The sequence below is a fragment of the Schistocerca piceifrons genome, chromosome X (genome assembly GCF_021461385.2).
Source record: "Schistocerca piceifrons isolate TAMUIC-IGC-003096 chromosome X, iqSchPice1.1, whole genome shotgun sequence".
In the NCBI taxonomy this organism is placed as follows: domain Eukaryota; kingdom Metazoa; phylum Arthropoda; class Insecta; order Orthoptera; family Acrididae; genus Schistocerca; species Schistocerca piceifrons.
Window position 1 is genome coordinate 132,853,761 of NC_060149.1, and position 23,705 is coordinate 132,877,465.

A 23,705-nucleotide genomic window follows, 5' to 3' on the forward strand; every position below is an offset into this window, starting at 1 on the left:
GGAGTCCATAATTTGTTCTTGGATGGTAGGAGCAGATGTGAAGGGATTGTGCTGTGCTTTGCGCACATATGGCGATCCTCCCTTGTCTTGGTGAGACGTGGTCAACCAGAGCATTGATGACAAGTGTGCTTTACCACATGTTCCCAAACAGTTCATCATCAGAGCAGTGTCACATCCAAATGCCCCACAAATCTTGGATATAACACGATTTGAGCAGCAAGCCAAATGGATGTCTGCAATGACACTCCTTTCGTGCTTTGTCAGGTGCTGATAATGCTGCTCACATGTATGTATGACATCTCCATGTCCTTCATAGTGATTACAAATCATTTGATGCTGTTCAGTGCCCTTTTTACACATACACTATAAGGCCCAATAACAACACTAAATATGCACAATATGCATGACCTATGGTGGCCATTCTACGCGCCACAGAGACTTACAACTCTTAATCATTTACGTATAAGCTGATATTGTATATGTGTACGATATTACATTGTCATCTGACCATGTCTTCTCGGTGCTTCTTTTTCATGTCAGGCAGTGTATATTATTCTGAATATCCAGTTTGGGTTTCTGCAAACAAGAACATTGTAAATCCAGGAAACATAGAATATTGCTAGATAAGGCCACTACATTTACAGGAATCTTCTGTACCTCACAAAATCCTGCAGCATAGTAAACATGGTAGTACTTTATATTGTGAGACAATTACAGTGTGAAAGAAGTAGTGTGTGTTTCATTGTAGAGTGCAAAATATATTTAAAGTTATGTTGTGGTAGTTATAGTAAATTTTTTTTTATTAGCAAACGGTTCTGTTTGGTTTAAATCTTGAATGTTTCTTGTTTACTTAATTATAATGGTTTGTAAATTGTGTGCTGTGATACAGATAAATAAAATTTTCATTATGTTCTAGAGCTTTATGATAAGCACTTACATTTATTGCCTCAACTTTCCAATTGTCGTAATAACATAAACTTTAAATGAACGTGCCACAGCATACATGACCTATAAGCATTTTTCAGTAAGAGCTCTTCTTAAAACTACTGGTGTAACATGTCACATAATCAGAAACCCACCATTTACATGTCTTTTTTAATGGCACTTGTTTCACTGAAGCCTGCAGGATGCTGATAACAAATGCTGAATATTACAAAAAGCGGTACAGTTATATCCACAGTAAATGTGTCTTAGAAAAATTACTTCAGTTTATTTGAACAAATTGGTTTCTTTTATTTTCTCTATACGTGGAAGTGCTTGTTATTGCAACAGTAAGGTACTAAACTCGCAAAATTAACACAGAAGGGAAAGAAAAGTAATTGTTCATTAAAGAAGTTGGTACATCTGTAGGGCCTTGTGTTTAATTACTTAAAAACGAGGCACATTAGACTGTTGAGTGTTGTGAAACCAACTTCCTCACGTACTCATCATGAAATGAGTTCAAGAACATAATAGGACACACATTTTTTAAAGTTGTTTTAGCAGCTAATTATACCAAAACAAATAATATTTCCAAATCTTATCAGTATTTTAATATTGCAAGTTAGTATGTTCAGCTCCACTACTAGAAAAAAAAAAGCTAAAATTTTAAAATGAAGATGGAAGTTGGAGAGGGAGAGAGAGAGAGAGAGAGAGAGAGAGAGAGAGAGAGATATATATATATATATGTGGGAGGGTGAGGTGGAGGGGGGGGGAGTAGGAGGAGGAAGTGATGGTTTCAATTTTCTTGCACCTTTTTAAAATTTATAATTGTATGTACAATTGTACTAGATGATGATGATGATGATGATGATGCCATTTCCATATTGAATAATGTTTTTGGCCTTGTGCTTTAATTTAATTGATTTGTTGTTGGTAAATGGAAAATTTAATTAATTTTGTGAGTGTTGCCTCAAATAACTGTTGACTTTTTCATGAATACAATTTATCAGTTTGTGTACAAGGCTTTTCTCAGCATGTGTGAAAATTTTTCTGTATTTTGTAATCTGCGAATACTTCATCTGAGCTGTATTTTCAAATTATTTTGTAACCAATTTTTTTCATTTTGTTGGTACCCATGATGAATTTAACATTACTTTTTAGCAGATGAAGTAGGATTACAGATAGTAATATTGTACATAATTAAATATCAAATGCTGCCACATTCTACATTCTAATTATGTAAAGATGATTGACTAGGGACTACAAAGTAGCTGTAATGTAAGCTTTCTGATTTTCCAGAACGTTGTGCCTGAAAAATTTATAGATTGTCTACTCAACTTATGCAAATCTTTGTGGGAAGTTATCTTGAATTACAACCAAATGCGGATGTGGCACAAACAGAATGCATGTCAGCAGCTGCACAAAGGTCAGAATCTTTGACTTATATATGGGCCGTGCTCATTGATTTATATAAGAGGAAAATGCAATTAAATATTTTTTAAAATGAAATATGTAATTTATTGTAAGGCAGCTATTGCATAGTAATATATGAGTAGTTTCTTGACTAAGTAATTGAAGATTTTAGAATTCCATTTTGCAAAGTGCAGGAGTAGTGAGCCTCAAAACTATTATTTTCCGAGTTGTTTTCTGTGGTTTTTTGTGACTTTTTAAATAAAAATTGTCATTTGATAATATCTTGTCTGGAAAGACAATTCTCCTATGTTTTGTGTAAGTTTGTATTGAAAGTAAATATGTTCTGTGTCTTTTTAAAGTGGAATTTCCAATTTTTCTCTCGCTTTGGGTGTAATTAGGTAAAGAAAATTTACTATTTGTGAGACAAATGTGTATGGTCTAAACACAGTTTATTTTGAAGATGGTGCCATATGATTTTGTAAAACACTTCTACATTGTATGAAGAAGAGAAATAGTCCAATTGAAAATTTGTTTCAGGCTAAAATTGGGAAGTACACTAGTGACTGCACTTTCCCTACATGCATAGTATGCAAACTCAGTTTTACCTCTCTAGCTCCAGAACAGACTAATTATTAATTTTATTCAAATTATGCTTCTTGTCCCTTAAGATTAAGCTTCTGCATTGTGGGGGGTAGCTTTGAACACACTAGTGCTTTACTAAATATGGCCCTTTTGGGGGTGGTATACATCAGGGGCAGATCCAGGGTTCATTTGGGGGGGTGGGGGTCATTGTTGGATTGTGAAACATATGATTAGTGTTCAGATAGATAGTAAGCTGTCGTGGAAAGCCCACATTCAGGATCTTGTTCAAAGACTTAATACTGCCATTTTTACTATTCGAACGGTATCAGAAGTGAGTCATCGTTCGACACGAAAATTAGTCTACTTTGCTTATTTTATTCGCTTATGTCATATGGTATTATATTTTGGGGTAACTCTCCCCATTCTAAAAAGATATTTTTGTCTCAGAAACGGGCGGTTCAGGCAATAAGTGGTGTGAGTTTACAAACCTCTTGTCGACCTCTGTTCACGAGTCTGGGTATTTTGACATTGGCCTCTCAATATGTATATTCCTTATTGCCATTTCTTGTTACCAATATTAGTTTATTCCAAAGAATAAACAGCTTTCACTCAGTTAATACTAGGCAGAAATCAAATCTGCATTTGGATCGGACTTCCTTAACTCTTGTGCAAAAAGGTGTACGGCATACTGCTGCATTCATTTTCAATAAGCTGCCACTCAAATTCAAAAATATTAGCAGTAATCCACGCACTTTCAAATCAAAACTGAAGAGTTTCCTCATGGGTCACTCCTTCTATTCTGTTGAGGAGTTCCTTGAAAAATTAAGCTGATTCTTATTGTATTGCTGATAGCATTTACTTAAACTTATGGACAGACTTTTTCAGGTTCATGAACATTTATTTTTATCTGTTATTACTTTTATGTTGTAATTTCATGTACTGACACATTCCATGACCTTGGAGATTTGCTCCTCAATTTGGTCCTACGGAACTTGACGTCTAAATAAATAAAAAAAGAGGTATGAGACCTTGTTCAGTAGAGGACGTGTGTTTCACAGTAGCAAAGATTATCATGTTAAGGTATGCGCTTTAGAGCCCATGTTTAGGGGCATTTTTTTCTTATTTTGGTCCATACTGCCACCTCTCAAAATATGGAAAGCAGAGACCTTGCAGTAGAAGAGTTTTACTTCACAGTACTAAAGATGAAGTAGTGCCCGTAGCTCTTAAAGGTATGCATTTTAGAGACCATGCTTTGAATGATTATTCCTGTCATATCCCTGAATATTGACCATTTATCCTGGGAAACCTATGTAACTTGTCACCAACACTATACATGCCACATATGTGTATGATTTTAATACTAACAATAAAATAAATAAAATGTTTTAATATTACAGTAAGAGTGAGTGATTGATTTAATTACAAAAAATGAACAAATTAAAAAAAGTGCAGACTGTGGCAGTACAAGTTTGTAAATGAGGGGAATGTTGTTTCTTTCAGTTGTTTCTATCTACTTTTAGGAAGTCTGTTTTTCTGCCCCCTTCTTCCCTCCCCTCAGTGGAGGGCCTCTTCCTTTTTTCCATTTCTTACTCAACTTCCTGTGCTTTGCCGATTCCACATATGGATAAGTGAACCTTCTTGACAGCTGGCTGGTCTCCTTGTGTGTATTTGCCTTTACATTGTGGGAGTGTTACTGTTAAGACTGTAAACCCATCCATGTGGAAAAGGCCCTCATGCAAGCAACATGTGCTAAATGTAGCTTGTAATTTGAAAAATTCATATCCATTTTTGAGATTATGTAGTTTCCATGCTATTTTATTCTGCAAAAGTTAGCTGCAAAATTTGGAAACTGATTGTTGTTGTTGTTGTTGTTGTTGTTGTTCTTGTTCTATTCAGTCTGAAGACTGCATCTATCTTTCTCATATTCATGTATGCTTCTACAGCCTTGCTTTCTCATCTAGTCATTCCTACTTAACCAGCTCACACATTCTAATAGTCTCATTTTTTAGGCATCTATATTCCCTTTTGCCTGCTTTAATTACTGTATTTTTATATTTTCTCCTTTCATCAGTTAGATTAAATGCCTAGTGCATAATCCAACTATTGGGTCTTGTCTTTTTGTCTGTTTGATGGTTGTCTACTGACTTCACTATTTCATTTCTCTAGGCTACCCATTCATCTTCTCTTATGTTCTGTACCCCTGTTTCAGTCAATCATTCCTTAAAACTCCCTTCGAAACTCTTAAAAACCTCTAGTTGTTCCAGTTTATTCGAGTCACATCTCCTTCATTTTCTGCCTTCCTGCAATTTTTTCAGCTTTACTCTGCTGCTCATAACCAGTTAATTATGATCAGATTCCGCATCTGTCCCTTGAAATGTTTTGCAGTTTAAAACCTGGTTTCGAACTCTCTGTCCTACTGTTATGTAATCAATTTGAAACCTTCTGCTGTCTCCAGGTCTCTTCCAGATATGCGACCTTCTTTCACTATTTTTAAAATCAAGTATTAGCAATAATTAAATAGTGCAGTCTGCAAAATTCTACCAGGCAGCTTTCCCTTTCAGTACTCTCCCACAGTCTATGTTCGCCTACTATTTTTGCTTCTTGTCCTTTATCTACTATTGTATTCCACTCCTCTATCACAATTAATTTTCATTTCCCCAGCTATTTGAATAACATCACATTCTTCAATCTCTTGTTCATCCACTGAGCTAGATGGCATATAAACTTCTACTACAGTGGTGGATGTTGGCTTCATATCTGTTTGGCTTCTGTATTGCATTCATTGTCCTATTCATCATTAGACCTACTCCTGGAATACCCATGCTTTTAGCTGGTGTTGTCAGCTGTGCTGACCTCATCAGAAGACCTGTTGTTCCTGCCATCATGCTTCACTAATTCTTACTATATCTAACTTCAGCCTATCGGTTTCCCTCTCTAAATTCTCTAACCTGCTTACCCAATGTAGCGATTTAAAATTCCACACTCTTGACCCAATGAATGCAAGTTTTGTTTCTCCAGATGACAACATGCTCCTGAGTAATACCTGCCAAGAGATCAGAATGGGGGATTACTTTACATCCAGAATATTTCACCCAGGAGGGTGCCATCATCATCATGCCATACAGTAGGACTGCATGTCCTTGGGAAATATGACAGCTTTAGTTTCCCCTTGCAATGTTACAAGACTAGATGAGTCAGTCATCCAGACAGGTGCCCTTGCAACTGTGTACCGAGAAGGCTACTGGTCTTCTGTAGGATTCAAACATTTGTGTGGTCCCTCCACAGATATTCCTCCCATATAGTTGATTCTACTGTACAACTGTTTGTATTATAGAAGCTGACTGTATCATAGAAGCACCCAAGCCACCCCACTTCGATGAGATCCATGGTTCATATGGGTGATGGAAATTGTTGTGTGTAAAAATATAAATGCTCTCACAAATTTTTTTTTCTTTTTTTTTGGGGGGGGGGGGGGGGTTGGGGAGTCATGATGCCCCCCCCCTCCTCCCCTTGGGTTCTCCCCCCTCTGATCTTTGAATTCTCTTACCCAACCAGATATAGGGAGAATAACAGTAACATGGACTCAGAACCACAGGGCAACTCCGCCTTTCTCTTATATACAAATCATTGCTAGAAGTGAAAGAAGTGACACGTGACTGAAAATCCTAGGATCAACTGAAGAAGGAATACCAAATCGTTGACCCCTTAGTCACTTACCTTTGCCATGTATTTTTTCTCTTATCCCTAAGATATAGTTGATTTGTGTAATTTTCAAAGAAATTTGTGTAAATAATATTTTTTTCAGGGGGTGTTAGTACTGTAATAGACTTTGAACTGAGTTGTGATCAGAAGTATGTGGAGCAAAAACTGGAAAAAGGAATGTTTCGTATGTGGCACGATGTCCAATCCAGGGTAGGGGCGTATCTAATGGGATGTGACTTGGCCAGGTTCAAATTTGAAGAGTTTCTTCAAATTCTTTCAGTTGTTCACAGGTAAGTTTATACAAGAACAGTTTCCACTTCTTCATTTCATTTTGAAGTGCTCTGTTCTATGTCATTGTAGTAATAGAGACAGAAAATGATACCGCAACCATGTTGTAGCTCCATAAGTTTTGTCAACAAATAGCAGCTCATACGTATACTCAAAGATTTTGATCATTTAAAGCAATGGTAGTTTCATCCACTGAACAGTGGCTTCTGTGAGGTTACACGTTTCACTGCCCCATATTTTTTAGACAACTAAAGGCACATATACACCAACAGATCATTCCAGGACAAGGGTAAATTCATGGATATTGGAAAAACAGGACCAAACATTTTTATTACTACAGCCATGTCCATAATTTAGATGATTTGTTTAGTTTTTAATGAAGTTCAAAATTTTCATAGCCTTAATGTTGCACCATTATTATTCAATGAAGTGGACTGTAACTGGCAAATAAATTTCATCTACGTCTCAACCTACATCAAGACCTACACAAATACTCTAAAATTTACACTTAAGTACCTGGTAGAGTGTTCATCAAATCACCTTTTATTTCTCTACCGTTCCACTCTTGAACAGCATGCAGGAAAAATGAGCACGCAAATCCAGAACATGTAAATCTTTCTGTGCAAGCTCTGATTTCTTTTTTTTTTATGTTGATCATCCCTCCCTCTGTAGGTTAGTGCCAACAAAATATTTTCACACTCTGAGGAGGAACTTGGTGATTGAAATTTTGAATTTTGTGAGAAGATCCTGTCATAACAAAAAGCACCTTTGTTTTAATGATAGCCACCCCAGTTCGCATATCATATCTATAGCACTCTTTCCCCTATTTCATGATAGTCCAAAATGAACTTCCCTTCTTTGAACTTTCTTGATGGCCTCTGTTGATTCTATTTGATGTGTACCACATTAATACTCCAGAAGATGGTGGAAAAGCATAGTGTAAGCAGTCTCTTTAGTAGACCTCTTGCATTTTCTAAGTATTCTGCCAGTATATTGCAGTCTTGGATTTGCTTTACCCACAACATTATCCATGTGATCATTCCAGTTATGATCATCATAATTGTATTTAGTTGAATTTACAGCCTTTAGGTTTGAGTGATTTATTGTGTAACCAAAAGTTAGCAGATTCCTTTCAGTATGCATGTGGATTACTTCACACATTTCATTATTCAGTTTTGATTGCCACTTTTTGCACCATACAGGTATCTTGTGTAAATTGTTTTGCAGTTTATCATCTGATGACTCTATAAGATTTTAAATGATGGCATCACTTGCAAAGAATCTTAGAGGGCTACTCAGATTGTCTCCTAAAATGTTTATGTAGAACAGGAACAGCAGAGGGCCCATAACACTTCCTTGGAGAATCCCAGGTGCTACTTCTGTTTTACTTGATGACTTTCCATCAGTTTCTGTTAACTGGTCCTTTCTGACAGAAAGGTACGAATCCAGTCACATAGCTGAGATGATGCTACATAGGCACCCAGTCTGATTAGAAGATGCTTGTGTGGAATGGTGTTGAAAGCTGTCTGGAAATGTAAAAATACGGATTTAGTTTGACATCACCTGTCAGCAGCACTCATTACTTTGTGAGAATAAAGAGCTAGTTGTGTTTCACAAGAATGATATTTTCTGAAAACATGTTGGCTGTTTGTCAATAAATTGTTTTCTTTGAGATAACTCACAATGTTGGGACAGGATATAAGTTCAAAACTCCTACTGCAAATCGATGTTATTGACATGGGTCTGTAATTCAGTGGATTACTCCTATATCATTTCTTTGATATTGATGTGATTTGTGCAACTTTCCAGCCTTTAGGTATAGATCATTTGATGAACAAGCAGTTGTATATTATTGCTAAATATGGAGCTGTTGTATCAGCGTACTCTGAAACGAACCTGACAAGTATACATTCCGGACAGGAGATTTTGCCTTTATTAAGTGATTTGAACTATTTTGCTACACCAAGGATATCTACTTCTTAGTTACTCATGTTGACAGTTGTTCTTGATTTGAATTCTAGAATATTTACTTCATCCTCTTTGGTGAAGCAATCTGAGAAAAACGTATTTAGTAACTCTTCTTTAGTGACTCTGTCATCAGTAACACCACCATTGTTATCACACAGTTGGGGTATTGATTGCATCTTTCTATTGGTTTACTTTACATACGGTCAGAATCTCTTTGGATTTTTTTCCAGGTTTCAGGACTTTTTTTTTTTTTGTGTGAACAGCCTTGTAAGGATCCTAGTTGTATGATATATTTCACCTGCTTTGCCCAATGTATCCACTTACAGTTATTATCACATTCTTCACCATGACTCATTTTCCCTGTGGTCATTCAGTCTCTATCAGTATAACAAAGACCTTTACCTGAGTGACACCCCATGGTGGCATGTTGCTTCCTCCTTGACCTACAGCAGCTGGCACAGGTGTGGACACAGAGCTGAGCTGCGAATTGTCCACTCCTTATCCGTAACAGATTTTTGTATGGACACTACTACTACCAAATTTAAATCTCATAATGAGAACCAGGAGAATGAAAAGAGGAAGGAACAAAAATTAAGAAACCAAAGGCCAAGGCAGATTTGCCAGCTCCAGATGCCTCAGATTTCCCCTCTGCCACTATTTAAATCAGGAAAGTAGATTACAAACAACAAATGATACTAATTCATTCTGAATCATAGTTAACAAATGTATTCCTTTCCCAATGCAACTGCCAAACTCTGGATATTGCTGGCATGGAGTAGTATGCGATGGGAAGTGGGCAGCAGTAAGCTAGTGGTGGTGACAATATTGGCACAAATGTGTGTGTGTGTGTGAACTGAGCCTCAAAGGAATTTGGTTTGTCTGGAGGCCATGGAAAATCCAGGTACCACTGTCCATGTGCGAGGGATACCTGAATTGGCACAGCTGTTGAGGCTGAGTACACTTAGAAGACATTTGTTCACATGGCAGCAGCTTCGAATTACCATCGGTGTCACACTTCCTGGAAACTGCCAAATTGTTGTTATTGTTGTGATGAATATTTTTTAATGCTTATTTTAAGTAATGTTATGTGGGAGAGGGGAACGGCTAATGATAATCTATTTTACCTTTTTACATTTACATGTGTATATTTGTAGTCCACAAGCCACAACATGGTACGTGAGGCAGGGTACTTAAGGATATCCTACTCCCGGTAGTTCCATCCACAGACAGTATGCGGAAGAAAAGATTGCTTTTACACGTCAGTATTTGTCCTGATTTCCCTAACCGTATTATAATGATTCCCACATGATATGCATGTTGGGGTATCTGATATCCTTCTGTTGTTTGTATTCAGAACTCCTTTCTTCATATTCAGTTCTCTTACTGTTTGTTCGAGTTTTCATTTCTGAGATAAAAAATTCTTTTACTCAAAATGCAGTAGTCCTTTGCAACCAGAGCTCATTCTGGATGTGCCCTGACTGTGCAATTAATAGCTCTTCTGGCATGATGTTCATTACATCACAAAGTGCATATTATTTCTTTTTGTTTCAAGTAAGTTTGAGGGAAGCAGTAGGTGAAACCACTTACCCTTTATCACTCTCTGTTTCCTTGTAAACAGGTCCAGTTATTGTTAGGTCCCATAGATTGGCAGTAGTTATGAACAGCAGAAAACCTTCCAAGTTCTATCAGCAGGTTGTGAAAACCAAAACTAAAAGATGAATTATGCTAAGTATATGCCCTTGGATTTTTATGAGAAAAAGAGAGAGAGAGAGAGAGAGAGAGAGAGAGAGAGAGAGAGAGAGAGGGAGGGGGGGGGGGAGGAGGAGGAGGAGGAGGAGGAGGGAGAGGGAGAGGGAGTTGTCAGAATTTTCACAAAATACAGTGGCAGATTTAATTGGTCATGTCTCCAATCCCACATGTACATCTACAACTGAACTCTGTGAATCACTGGGAGGTGCATGATGGGGTACTTATTTGGTGTATTATGGTTTCCTCCTGTTCCATTCATGAATAGAGCATGGGAAGAACAACTGCCTATACACTTCTGTGCAAGCTGTTATTTGCCTAAGTTTTCTTCGTGGTGTCGATACATAGGTGGCTGAAGAGTGTACGTTGTTTGTACCATTAGATCTTTTTTTTTTAAATATATTTTTGCAAGATACATAGTGTCTTTGTTTGAGTGTTGCCAGTTCAGGTTGTCCAGCACATCTGGGTACGCACATTCTGTGTCCCCCGTCAGTCTGGCCAAATGCAAGTCCCACACACTTGCGCAGTATTCTGGTATGGGCTGCACAAACGTCTTGTCAGCAATTTATTTTGTATACAAGCCATAGTTTCCAAGTATTCTAGCAACAAATAGGAGCCTATCATACGCCTTTCCCACAGCTGCTCTCAAGTGATCGTTGCACTTCATAGTTACTCCCAAGTATTTTTATGACAAGACTGATTCCACATGCAAACCAATTCTATTGTAATCTGAGGCTATTTCGCTTTTACATTTCATTAAGTGCACAACTTTACCTTTGTGTACAGTTAGAGTTGCCAATCCCTGCACCATGCAGATATTTTGACAAGGTCTAACTGGATACTACTACAATTTCTTGTAAGATAGAATTTCCCTGTAAATAGCCATGTCATCTACAAAAAGTCAAAGATTGCTACCAGTCTTATCCTGTGTCATTAATGTACAATGAGAACAGTAATGGTACTGTTACACTCCCCTGGGAACGCCCTATATTATGTCTACATCTCAAGAAGACTCTCCATCTTGGATAACATGCTGCATTCTGCTTGTCAAGAAATCCTCAGCTTGGTAACAAATCTGGCTGCGTATTCTGTGCGAGTATATTTTCTTTCACAGGTGTTTATGTAGCACCGAGTCAAATACTTTTCAGAAGTCTAGAAACAATAATCGAACTAGTTGCTGCTGTCGCTTAGGGATCATGTGAGAATAGTGCAAGTTGGGTTTTGCATGATCAATACTTTTGGAATCCATTGTAGATTCCATGGAGCATTATGTTTGGACTACAGTATGTTCTAGTATTTTGCTGCAAATTGATATGAGCAACACAGGATTGTAGTTCTGTGGACCCGTTGTACATTCTTTTTTATAGATCACTAGCAACCAGCCTCGGCTTCGCATTGGTAGTACTAAGTATCTACAGCTGGGCGACTTGTTTGGCAAAGAGGTAAATTTTTTTAGAAATCACTGCACAGGGTTATGCATAAAATTCTGAGGACAATGTTATGTAACTGAGTATCATCAGTTTCATGTAACTGAAATGATTTAAGCAGCACATGCCAGAACTCTTATCTGTTCTACTATGTGTGATTGGCATTTGGAGTGACATCTTGTGGCAGTGATGGGAGCACATAGTGATTTAGTTAAAATGTGTCCAACCAATGTAAATATTCTATGTGAACCATGATTGCATGTGTGTGCAATTGGATATGTCTTCAGATTTGTGGCACTATCATGTATTGGAGACTGGCTGAATGGATCATGTCCAAAGGTCACAAATAAAAGAAAATGAAACACAAAGAAACATGCCTAATGTAGATGTGCAGCCCATGGCAGTAATCCTGTTGTAAACTATGTTACTCACTGACTCATTGTTCAGACTCAGTTACTTGTTGCAGACTCTTTTGACAATCCTATTCACCCTACCATTGAAATATTCATGTCTGTATCTAGGTTTGATTGAAGGGAAGCAGAGAGCTGAAAGTTTATTCATGTGCTTCGCTGCTGAAAAAACTTTCTTTGGGGAAAATTTTTTCAAAAATTTTCACATTTTGCAAAAAAATGTTAAAAACTGCAGATTTTGGATTCACATGTTTCTTTCGCTATACAATTGTTCTCAAACAATTAGTCATAGTACTTCAAAGTTAAGCAACTCACTGTCCATTGCTCGAAGAACATGCAATAAATTATGAGTGCAAATTCTTATTGCAAATGTGAGGGAAGCAGAAACTGAGAGACTGAAGCTGTTGTCTTTTTCTGAAATGAGTCCCCTACCATCTCTAAAAGTCTTTCAGAATTGTCCCTAATTATCCAATAGGAGTTTCTGAATGACATTCCATCCTGTATTTTTAAGGTATGAAGAAGATCGTACCCATGCCTGTTTTCTTCTTTAAGAAGCTGACAAATACACCAACGTTTATGAGCAATACTGCTTCTTTTTGGTTGGTGCACTTTAGGTCACTGACTGCTGCACGTGAACTGTAGCTTAATTTCAAAGTGTCCAAACAAATAATAACTGCATATGTTAAGTCACATTCACACTGACCATGCAATGCCAAACACATTCCTTCGGTTGTCGGAACATCGAAGGAAGCAGAGTGTTTGCGTGCACCCAGTTTGACCAGACCTCTGTTGTGCTGCGCAGAGCTGTGGATCCAAGGAGTTCTGCTGTTCACTGCTAGATAGCAGTGGTGTTGTTTTCACAGTGGCATTTGAGAAAATCATCATAATTTAACCAAATTGCTCGAAATATTTATAAATTATATACAGAAACCTTCCTCATAATTCAGTCTACTACCTATTAGTAAAAACTATATCAAAATCTGTACAGTAATTTCTGAGATTATCCTGAAAATCCAGAAAGAAGCGAGCAGGGGACTTGAATTTATAAATGTAGAGAAGAAGAGGAGTTTGTTTTAACAATGCATATAGTTTCAGTTATCGAAATGTTAGTGATATCTAGGCAGACAAATGTACCATTCACAGAGATGTAAAGGGCTTTAATCTGCTTTAAAAGATATGAATTTTAATCTGTATAGTTGTGCTTGAATGAAAAATTTGTGTTAACAGTTAAATTAAGATTTTGCTTAATAAATACATAGAATAATTACAACTGGCAATGGGTATTACCAGAACACTATCTTTGTGAATCTCAGACTGGGCTAGCAGGCAGGTCAGAATATGTTCTAAGATTCTACAACAGATTGATACCAATAATATTAAACAGTGGTTTTGTGGATCACTTTTGACACCTTTCTAGATGTTTGACCTGTGCTTTCTTCCTAGGGGTCACAGACAGTTTGTTGTTGCTGCTACAGTCTTCAGTACAAAGACCAGATTGTTGCCATTCTCCACACTAGTTTATCCTGTGCAAGCCTCTTCATCTCTGTGTAATTACTGCAACATGCATCCACTCCTGATTACTGAATTCATCAATTGGTATACCTCTCCAAATTTTTGCCCTCCTTCCCGTGAAGCCTCAGGATGTGTCCTATCAACCCTTCTTTTAATCAGTTTGTCCCATAAATTTATTTTCTCCAATTTCGATTATAAATAACTCATATTTATCATCATCAAAATGAGTAAGACGCAGTTAAATGTTGATCTGTTCATTTGTCACATTCAGACCTCTCTCACTATTTCCCTACTCCTTATGTATATTTGCCGGTATGACATGCATGCCACCTACTGTACGTAATTGCACTATGCCTGTAACCTTTGCACAAGTGCAAGCAATAAGAGTTTTATCAAATTGTGTGAATGGTATAGAGGCACATAAAATATGAACAAACAAACAACTAAGCAAACTATGAACAATTCCATGCTCAAGGCACCCACAGTAAATTATGTTTGAGAGTGTGGCTAATTTGGTTATAAATTCTGGATAGAAACTGACTGGGACACCTTTGGGCCCAGGAGCTTTATTATGCTTTAGAGATCTGATCTGTTTTTCAATACCTAGTGCTGATCACAATATCACGCATCTTTGTATCAGTACAGATACTGAATGGAGATAACATTTTTTGATGTTCCTTTCTAAAGGAATATTTGAAGATGGAATTTAACATTTAAGCTTTAGTTTTGCTGTCTTCTTTGGTTCCTGTTTTGTCAGTGAGTGTGTGTGCACTTATTTTTGGCTGTTGGCAGCTTTAATGTACAACTAAAATTTCTTAGGATTTTAGGATAGCCCCTGCAATAATGTTCTGCTTCAGCAGTTACTAAATGCATCACACGCTGCTTTCTGATTGTCACGTATGTTTCAATCAGCATTTGCAGTTCTTAGTGGCTCTTCCAGAGAATATGCTGTTTCTTTAGAAGTTTTCTAATGTTGTGGCTCTTCCAGAGAATATGCTGTTTCTTTAGAAGTTTTCTAATGTTGTTTGTATACCATGATGGGTCTCTACTATCAAATTCTTTGGAATGAAATATTTGGATTGTATTATTTCATATGTAATACTTAGGCCCTTTCATTGAGTACTAATGTGCTTTGAAGCATGTTATCTTTCATGAAACAATGGAAAAGTGCACCAAATTGTCCTGCTAAAATAAATGCTTTTACTTGTTTTCACTAAAAAACTATCGCAGTGATTTAAACACGAACTCACAGAGAACACGAAATTAAATACTCTCTCTCAGATTACATATGGGGCCCAACATGTAATGAAATGTTCGTACCAGTTCACTATACATGATTCAATACAGAATATAATGCACTAGGCATTTGCTAAACATGATGTTTTTGATTAAATGCTTAATTTTACAGTAATTTCAGAAAAACCAGAAACTCTGAAATTTCAATGGTGTTCTCTCTCTCTCTCTCTCTCTCTCTCTCTCTCTCTCTCTCTCTCTCTCTCTCTCTCTCTAATCACAGCCGAAGTTCCTCCCAGAAAACAGGGAAAAATCACATTATTCTTATCAGAGGCCTACTTGAGTGACTAAAATGGTTTCCAGAATTCTACTAATTTTTGGATGACAGAATTCCAATTTTCTTCACTTACTAGCTGTTGGTTCCCATTTTGTGGGTGTTGTCATTGGTATTGTTGATAAACTTCAGGCAATAGCCAGCCATTGTCAACCTTAGCAGTCTAACATTTGTACAACATGCTTAATTTAATTTCATATGCGTTAATTTTAATAAGTACCACATCTGAACAGAAATATCATATTTTATGCTTCCAAGAAACCATATAATTTTCATCTGCTATTCTGACCATAAGACTGAACACAGTGGAATTGTACCAAATGCATTAGATTCACATTCGGGATAGCTGGGTTCAGCTGCAAAGCTGACTATCCAGAATTGGGTGTAGCAAATTTAGGCAGTGTTGATGGCCACTTGCCACGACTCTGGTCAGTTCTCGCAAAGCCGCAATGGAAAAGTATAGTAAGATCAAAAATTACTAAATGCCTTTTTTTTTTTTTTTAGTGATATTGCTTATTTGCCCCCCCACCCCCTCCGCCATGAACCATGGACCTTGCCATTGGTGGGGAGGCTTGTGCCTCAGCAATGCAGCTAGCCATACCATAGGTGCAACCACAACAGAGGAGTATCTGTTGAGAGGCCAGACAATAGGGGTAGCATCCTTTTCAGTAGTTGTGGGGGCAACAGTCTGGATGATTGACTGATCTGGTCTTGTAACATTAACAAAAACAGCCTTGCTGTGCGAGAACTGTGAACAGCTGAAAGCAAGGGGAAACTGCAGCCGTAATTTTTCCCAAGGGCATGCAGCTTTGTTGTATGGTTAAATGATGATGGAGTTCTCTTGGGTAAAATATTCCGGAGGTAAAATAGTCCCCCATTCGGATCACCAGGCAGGGACTGCTCATTATCAGGAGAAAGAAAACTGGCGTACTACAGTTTGGAGCATGAAATGTCAGATCCCTTAATCGGGCAGGTAGGCTAGAAAGTTTGGAAAGGGAAATGGACAGGTTAGAGTTAGATATAGTCGGAATTAGTGAAGATTGGTGACTGGAGGAACAAGACTTCTGGTCAGGTGAATACAGGATTGTTGTTGTTGTAGTCTTCAGTCCAGAGACTGGTTTGATGCAGCTCCCCTTGATGCCTCAGAATATGTCCTACCAACCAATCCCTTCTTTAGTCAAGTTGTGCCACAAATTTATCTTCTTCCCAATTCTATTCAATGCCTCCTCATTAGATATGTGATCTACACATCTAATCTTAAGCATTCTTCTGTAGCACCACATTTTGAAAGATTCTATTCTCTTTTTGTCTAAACTATTTATCGTGCACATTTCACTTCCATACATGGCTACACTCAAATACTTTCAAAAAAGACTTCCTGACACTTAAATCTATACTCGATGTTAACAAATTTCTCTTCTTCAGAAACTCTTTCCTTGCCATTGCCAGTCTACATTTTATATCCTTTCTGCTTCGACCATCATCAGTTATTTTGCTCCCCAAATAGCAAAACTCATTTACTACTTTAAGTGTCTAATTTCCTAATCTAATACCTTCAGCATCATCCAATTTAATTAGACTACATTCCATTATCCTCTTTTACAGGATTATAAGTACAAAATCAGATAGGGGTAACGCAGGAGTAGGTTTAATAATGAATAAAAAAAATAGGAGCTACTACGAACAGCATAGTGAACACATTATTGTAGCCAAGATAGACACGAAGCCCACGCCTACCACAGTAGTACAAGTTTATATGCCAACTAGCACTGCAGATGATGAAGAGATTGAAGAAATGTATGGTGAGATAAAAGAAATTATTCAAATAGTGAAGGGAGATGAAAATTTAATAGTCATGGGGGACTAGAATTTGATAGTAGGAAAAGGAAGAGAAGGAAAAGTAGTAGGTGAATACGGACTGGATGTAAGGAATGAAAGAGGAAGCCGCCTAGTCGAATTTTGCACAGAGCATAACTTAATCAAAGCTGACACTTGGTTTAAGAATCATGAAAGAAGGTTGTATATATAGAAGAAGCCTGGAGACACTGGAAGGTTTCAAATAGATTATATAATGGTAAGACAGAGATTCGGGAACCAGGTTCTAAATTGTAAGACATTTCCAGGGGCAGATGTGGACTCTGACCACAATTTATTGGTTATGAACTGTAGATTAAAACCTAAGAAACAGCAGAAAGGTAGGAATTGAGGGAGATGGGACCTGGATAAACCAAAAGAACCAGAGGTTGTAGAGAGTTTCATAGAGAGCATTAGGGAACGATTGACAATAACGGGTGAAAGAAATGCAGTAGAAGAAGAATGGACAGCTTTGAGAGATGAAATAATGAAGGCAGGAGCAAGTAGGTAAAAAGATGAGGGCTAGTAGAAATCCTTGGGTAACAGAAGAGATATTGAATTTAATTGATGGAAGGAGAAAATATAAAAATTCAGTAAATGAAGCAGGTGAAAAGGAATACAAACGTCTCAAAAATGAGATCGACAGGAAGTGCAAAATGGCTAAGCAGGGATGGCTACAGGACAAGTGTAAGGATGTAGAGTCATATATCACTAGGGGTAAGAAAGACACTACTTACAGGAAAATTAAATATACCTTTGGAGAAAAGAGAACTACTTGTATGAATATCAAGAGCTCAGTTGGAAAACCAGTGCTAAGCAAAGAAGGGAAAGCACAAAGTTGGAAAGAGTGTATAGAGTGTCTATACAAAGGAGACGTACTTTCAGGGCAATATTATGAAAATGCAGGAGGACATTGAAGAAGATGAGAAGTGAAATACAACACTGCATGAAGAATTTGACAAGGCACTGAAAGACTTAGTCAAAACAAGGCCTCAGGAGTAGACAACATTCCGTTAGAACTACTGATAGCGCTGGGAGAGCCTGCCATGACAAAACTCTTCCATCTGGTGAACAAGATGTATGAGACAGGTGAAATACCCTTCAGACTTCAAGAAGAATATAACGATTCCAATCCCACAGAAAGCAGGTCTCGACAGGTGTTAAAATTAGCAAACTATCAGTTTAATAAGTCACGGCTGCAAAATACTAACACGAGTTCTTTACAGACGAATGGAAAAACTGGTAGAAGCCTACCTCGGGGAAGATCAGTTTGGATTCCGTGGAAATTTTGAAACATGCGAGCCAGTACTGACCCTACGAATTATCTTAGAAAATAGGTTAAGGAAAGACAAACCTATGTTTATAGCATTTGTAGACTTAGAGAAAGCTTTTGACAATGTTGACTGGATTACTCTCTTTCAAATTCTGAAGGTGACAGGGGTCAAATACAGGGAGCGAAAGGCTATTTACAATTTGTTCAGAAACCAGATGGCAGTTGTAAGAGCAGAGGGACATGAAAGGGAAGCAGTGGTTGGGAAGGGAGAGGTTTGTAGCTTATCCCCAATGTTATTCAACCTGTACATTGAGCAAGCAATAAAGGAAACAAAAGAAAAATTTGCAATAGGAATTAAAATCCATGGAGAAGAAATAAAAACTATGAGGTTCGCCGATGACATTGTGATTCTGTCAGACACAGCAAAGGACCTGGATGGACAGTTGAACAGAATGTGTCTTGCAAGGAGGGCATAAGGTGAACATCAACAAAAACAAAACGAAGATAATGTAATGTAGTCGAATTAAATCAGGCGATACTGAGGGAATTAGATTAGGAAATGCAGCACTTAAAGTAGTAGAAGAGTTTTGCTATTTGGGGAGCAAAATAACTGATGATGGCCGAAGTAGAGAGGATATAAAATTTAGACTGGCAATGGCAAGGAAAGCGTTTCTGAAGAAGAGAAAGTATTTGTATGGAGTGTAGCCATGTATGGAAGTAAAACATGGATAATAAAAGTTTAGACAAGAAGAGAATAGAAGCTTTTGAAATGTGATGTTACAGAAGAATGCTGAAGATTTGATGGGTAGATCACGTTACCAGTGAGGAGATACTGAATAGAATTGGGGAGAAGAGGAATTTGTGGCACAACTGACTAGAATAAGGGATCGGTTGGTAGGACACGTTGTGAGACATCAATGGTTCACCAATTTAGTATTTGAGGGAAGTGTGGAGGGTAAAAATAGTAGAGGGAGACCAAGAGATGAATACACTAAGCGGATTCAGAAGGCTGTAGTCAGCAGTAATTACTTGGAGATGAAGCAGCTAGCACAGGATAGAGTAGCGTGGAGAGCTGCATCAAACCATTCTCCAGACTGAAGACGACAACAACAACAACAACAACAACAACATAGCTTATGAAACAAATCTACAGCTGCAAGGAGGTGACTTGAATTTAATCACAGCAGAGACAACTATTTCTGCCTTCATTCGAAATTTGCCTCATGCGGATATAATATGGGTGAAAAACAATTTTATCAGTTTCCAAATCTTTTGTCTGAGGAAACAAATGATGACAGTATTTTGTCAGCACTTGGACACCCTTAAAGATGATTTTATAGATTTCAGGATCTCCTTCAAATTAATATTCCAGATTATGTACTGGAACCTGCCTCTGATCCACAAACATCAGAATTATCCTTGTAGGAATAGCTGATGGAACTTTCAACCTATGAAGAATTGAAATTGATATTAAAAAGTGTCTATCTAGAATTCCAGAATTGAAATTGATATTAAGAAGTGTATATCTAGCATTCCAGCTTCAATGACAAATCCCTATGTTTTATCCAGCTGTATGAGCTGCAGCAAAGAAATATTTCATTGGTTTCCCATCTAACATTGTTAGAAAATTAGTTACGAAGAACGGAAACAGGCTATCAATTGTAGAGCGCGGCACTTTAGGATTGCTGATGACAGACATGACACTAAATATTGAAAAATTAATGTCACTGCACAAAGTTCAGCCTTCTCGCTAAAAATATTGTAAAATTTTTAAGTATGTATTTGTTAATCAATCTTGAGACTGACACCAATATTGTTAATACACTTTGAAAAAGAAATTTAAAAAAAATTTATCTCAAAGTTGCTCATTTCTATGATGTTGAGTGGTTTCATTCATAGTAGCTGATTGGACTAGTGTTTGAGAGTTTCTCACATAATCCAAAATTATTTTCTACAATAAATGATGTGAGTTGTTATGTGTAGTTCAATGTTACATGTTCTGTTTATAAAATTGAAGGCTGTTGGAAAGGATGCACTTTCTTGAGAATTAAGCTTTTTGAATGAGAACTGTAGATCTTTTAAGTTGTTAGTTATGTACTAAACAATATTGACAACAGTATGAAAACTTAATCTCTCTTTTGTGTATCAGTATGGAGCCATAATTCTTCCATAGTATTTACTTATTTGTTTGGCATTCATCTTGGAAACGTTATTTCACGCAGGTTGATGGAAGTAGGTGAGGAATTTTGTGGAAGCAAATCAGAAGAATTACAAAATTCTATTCGAGAACAGAGTACAAATTACTTTAAAAGTTATCACAGAGAACGCTTGGAAGAGCTAAGGCTGTTCTTAGAAAATGAGAATTGGGAACTCTGCCCTGTTAAAAATAATTTCACTATCCTTCAGTTACAGGTAAGTAACAGCTGCAGCAGCCTGAGATGATGGTAATAGTAACTGTAGTAGTAGTAGTGGTGGTGGTGGTGGTGGTGGTGGTGGTGGTAGAAGTAGTAGCTACAGCTGCAGCTACTACTGCAGTTTATGATAATTTTAATTTGTTGAACTTTGAACTGGAATTTATTCAGTCATATGTGAAAAATTTACCACGTGCACACATCAAAAGTTGTCGGCATACAAGAACTGTTAATTTCATTTTTAAGATTACAAAATTGTTCATTTACATGGAAGGAAATGATGTAAATAATCGGGACTAAATTTTACACTTACAGTCCTAAATTGCATCAGAAAAAATTTTTGCACTATAAACCTCAGCCTCGCCTTTCTTGCTTATGATCAGCAGTTGAGTTTCTAATTCTTTAGTACTTCATGTCAGAAAAAAGATTTTATGGCATGGGTAATGCAATACGTACTACATAGGAGCTTAAGACAGAATCAGAGAGTGTAAACTTACTGTTTTAATGATCAATAGTTGGACACTATAGCCATCCATGATGCAAGTTTTAAATGGTTTTTGCCTGTATCTTGGTGGATGAATGGTTCACAATATCTACGTTAGGTACAAAGTGGGGAAATAATATTGAAATTGTGAAGAGAATGGAGTACTTTAAGGAGAGCAAAATACTCAGTGCAGTGTAGTGTGCTGGGCCTTAAAAACACAGACCTATCCTATTAATGTCCAGTTGAAGGTAGGACCTGCCATACAGCTCTTGAAATATCATAGTGTGAGCTTATTTGAAATTTCTATTGATATCTCTTTTAAATCATCCTTTCAGCACTTTTCATCCTGTTTGCAGTTAAGGCTATGGAGGGAAACACATCATGCCTCTTGGCAGTATTACATTTGTTAGACAATGAGACTGTCCACCTTACAGCAAAGGTGCCATAAGCAAATGTGCCATGAATTTATGCTCAAAACCGAACTGAAACATTTTGTAGAGAGTTGTCATATTGTATTTAGGACAGTGGTGTATATCGAAGAGTGTAGTGTGTATCGAGCACACTACATTTTACAACAGAAAGTGACAAATTATTTCTCCAATGTGGTTTCTAAAAGGTATAGAATCCTCCTATGGTGTTTCTGTTCCTGGAGATCTCTCTTTTTTTTGTGTGGCACTTCTGTAGCTATGACAACTGCTGTATAAGGTGTCATGTGGAGATAGATAAGTATTCCTGTTTTGTTATGGGAGGGTGCAATATGAAACAATATTAAATTCTTTTGACACTTTTGAAGTAATTTGCATCAGCACTTGGCAGACATGTAGCTGTTTGCTGCTGGTTGTAACAAAGAGTTTCATCTGGATGCTGGCGGCTAACAATGTAGGTTTAAGATTGGATTTGTATATGATAATGAAGTCGTTTCATTCTTAATCAGCTCTTGGATATTATATTATTGTATACTGTACTGGGTATTTCAGTAGTAGTAGTAGTAGTAGTAGTAGTAGTATGTTTTTTAGTAGGTGGTATTATTCCCTATGACGTGTCCAATTTACACTGATCAGCCAAAACATTATGACCACCTACTTAAAAGTTTGTTGGTCCACCTCTGGAACACAATTCAGCAGTGATTTTGCGTACCATGGATTCAACAAGTACTTAGTAGGTTTCCAGACATTTGTGGCAGCAGATGCCTACACACAGGTCAGACACTTCCCATAATTTATGGGCAGTTAGTTTGTGGATGTGGAGGTGGTGCTCAATAGCACCCTGTTGGGTGTCATCGGATTCAGATAAGCCAAGATCACCAAGACGTCAACATCAGTTCACTATCATACTCCTGCATGATTCTGCCCTTGTGACAGGGATAGTTATCCTGCAGGAAGATGCCACTGCTGTTGGGGAAGACATCAAGCATAAGGGGTTACAGTTGGTCCATAATAATGTTCACATAGTCAGCAGCTGTTGTGGTGCCTTCAATTACTACTGCAGGCCCCATGGAAGCTGCTAGCTTCAAGAAGGAGATGAAATTAGACTACTGGAACTTTGTCACAGGCCAGTTGTAAATCACTGAGTAACCCCATTAAAGCTGTTTACTGCTGAAGCCACTTTCACATGTGACTGTATCATTAATACTCGTAACTCACATTAGTTGTCCGACTAAAGCAACATGCCTTTGTGGAGACACATTTTCAAGAACACTTGTCTGTAAATGTGTAGTGTGGTATGATGAACAATCTGTTGATTGTGGCTGTTGTGCTGCTGCATTGTGACACAGGCCCTTATTATCTCAACTTCCTTGAAAATGAGCATCGGGCATTATTGGAAGAGGTTCCTTTGGCTACATGGCTAGGTATGTTCTTCCCCTGCATGTTCTAGTTGTTAGGTGACACATCATATCAGTGTTGATGATGGCTAGGCCAAAATAGTCATGTTTCTTGGCCACCAAGGTGCGCATCCTTTACCCCCTTTACATTTTTGCCTTTGGGTGTGGTTTGGAGATGGAAGTATTGAAAGAAAAAATAAATATGTGAGGCAAATTGCTTGTTTCGCTTATGTCTTGTGCTGCTCTCATAAAAGAACATCACAATGACCTCGGTAGAGTTACACATGGTGTTGTCAAGAGAAATTAAATATGTATTGCAGTTGGA

General features: G+C 37.5%; 1 protein-coding gene across 9 annotated transcripts in view; it reads left to right on the plus strand.

Annotated features, from left to right (window-relative positions):
- The window catches only part of LOC124721478 (syndetin), a 150,117-nt gene that overhangs the window by 45,243 nt on the left and 81,169 nt on the right, over positions 1–23,705 (plus strand). For all 9 annotated transcript variants that reach the window (XM_047246475.1, XM_047246481.1, XM_047246473.1 and 6 more), the window contains 3 exons: positions 2,221–2,347; positions 6,722–6,908; positions 20,886–21,075. In XM_047246475.1, coding sequence (XP_047102431.1) covers positions 2,221–2,347; positions 6,722–6,908; positions 20,886–21,075 — 504 coding nt within the window. The remainder of the gene's footprint in view (positions 1–2,220; positions 2,348–6,721; positions 6,909–20,885; positions 21,076–23,705) is intronic.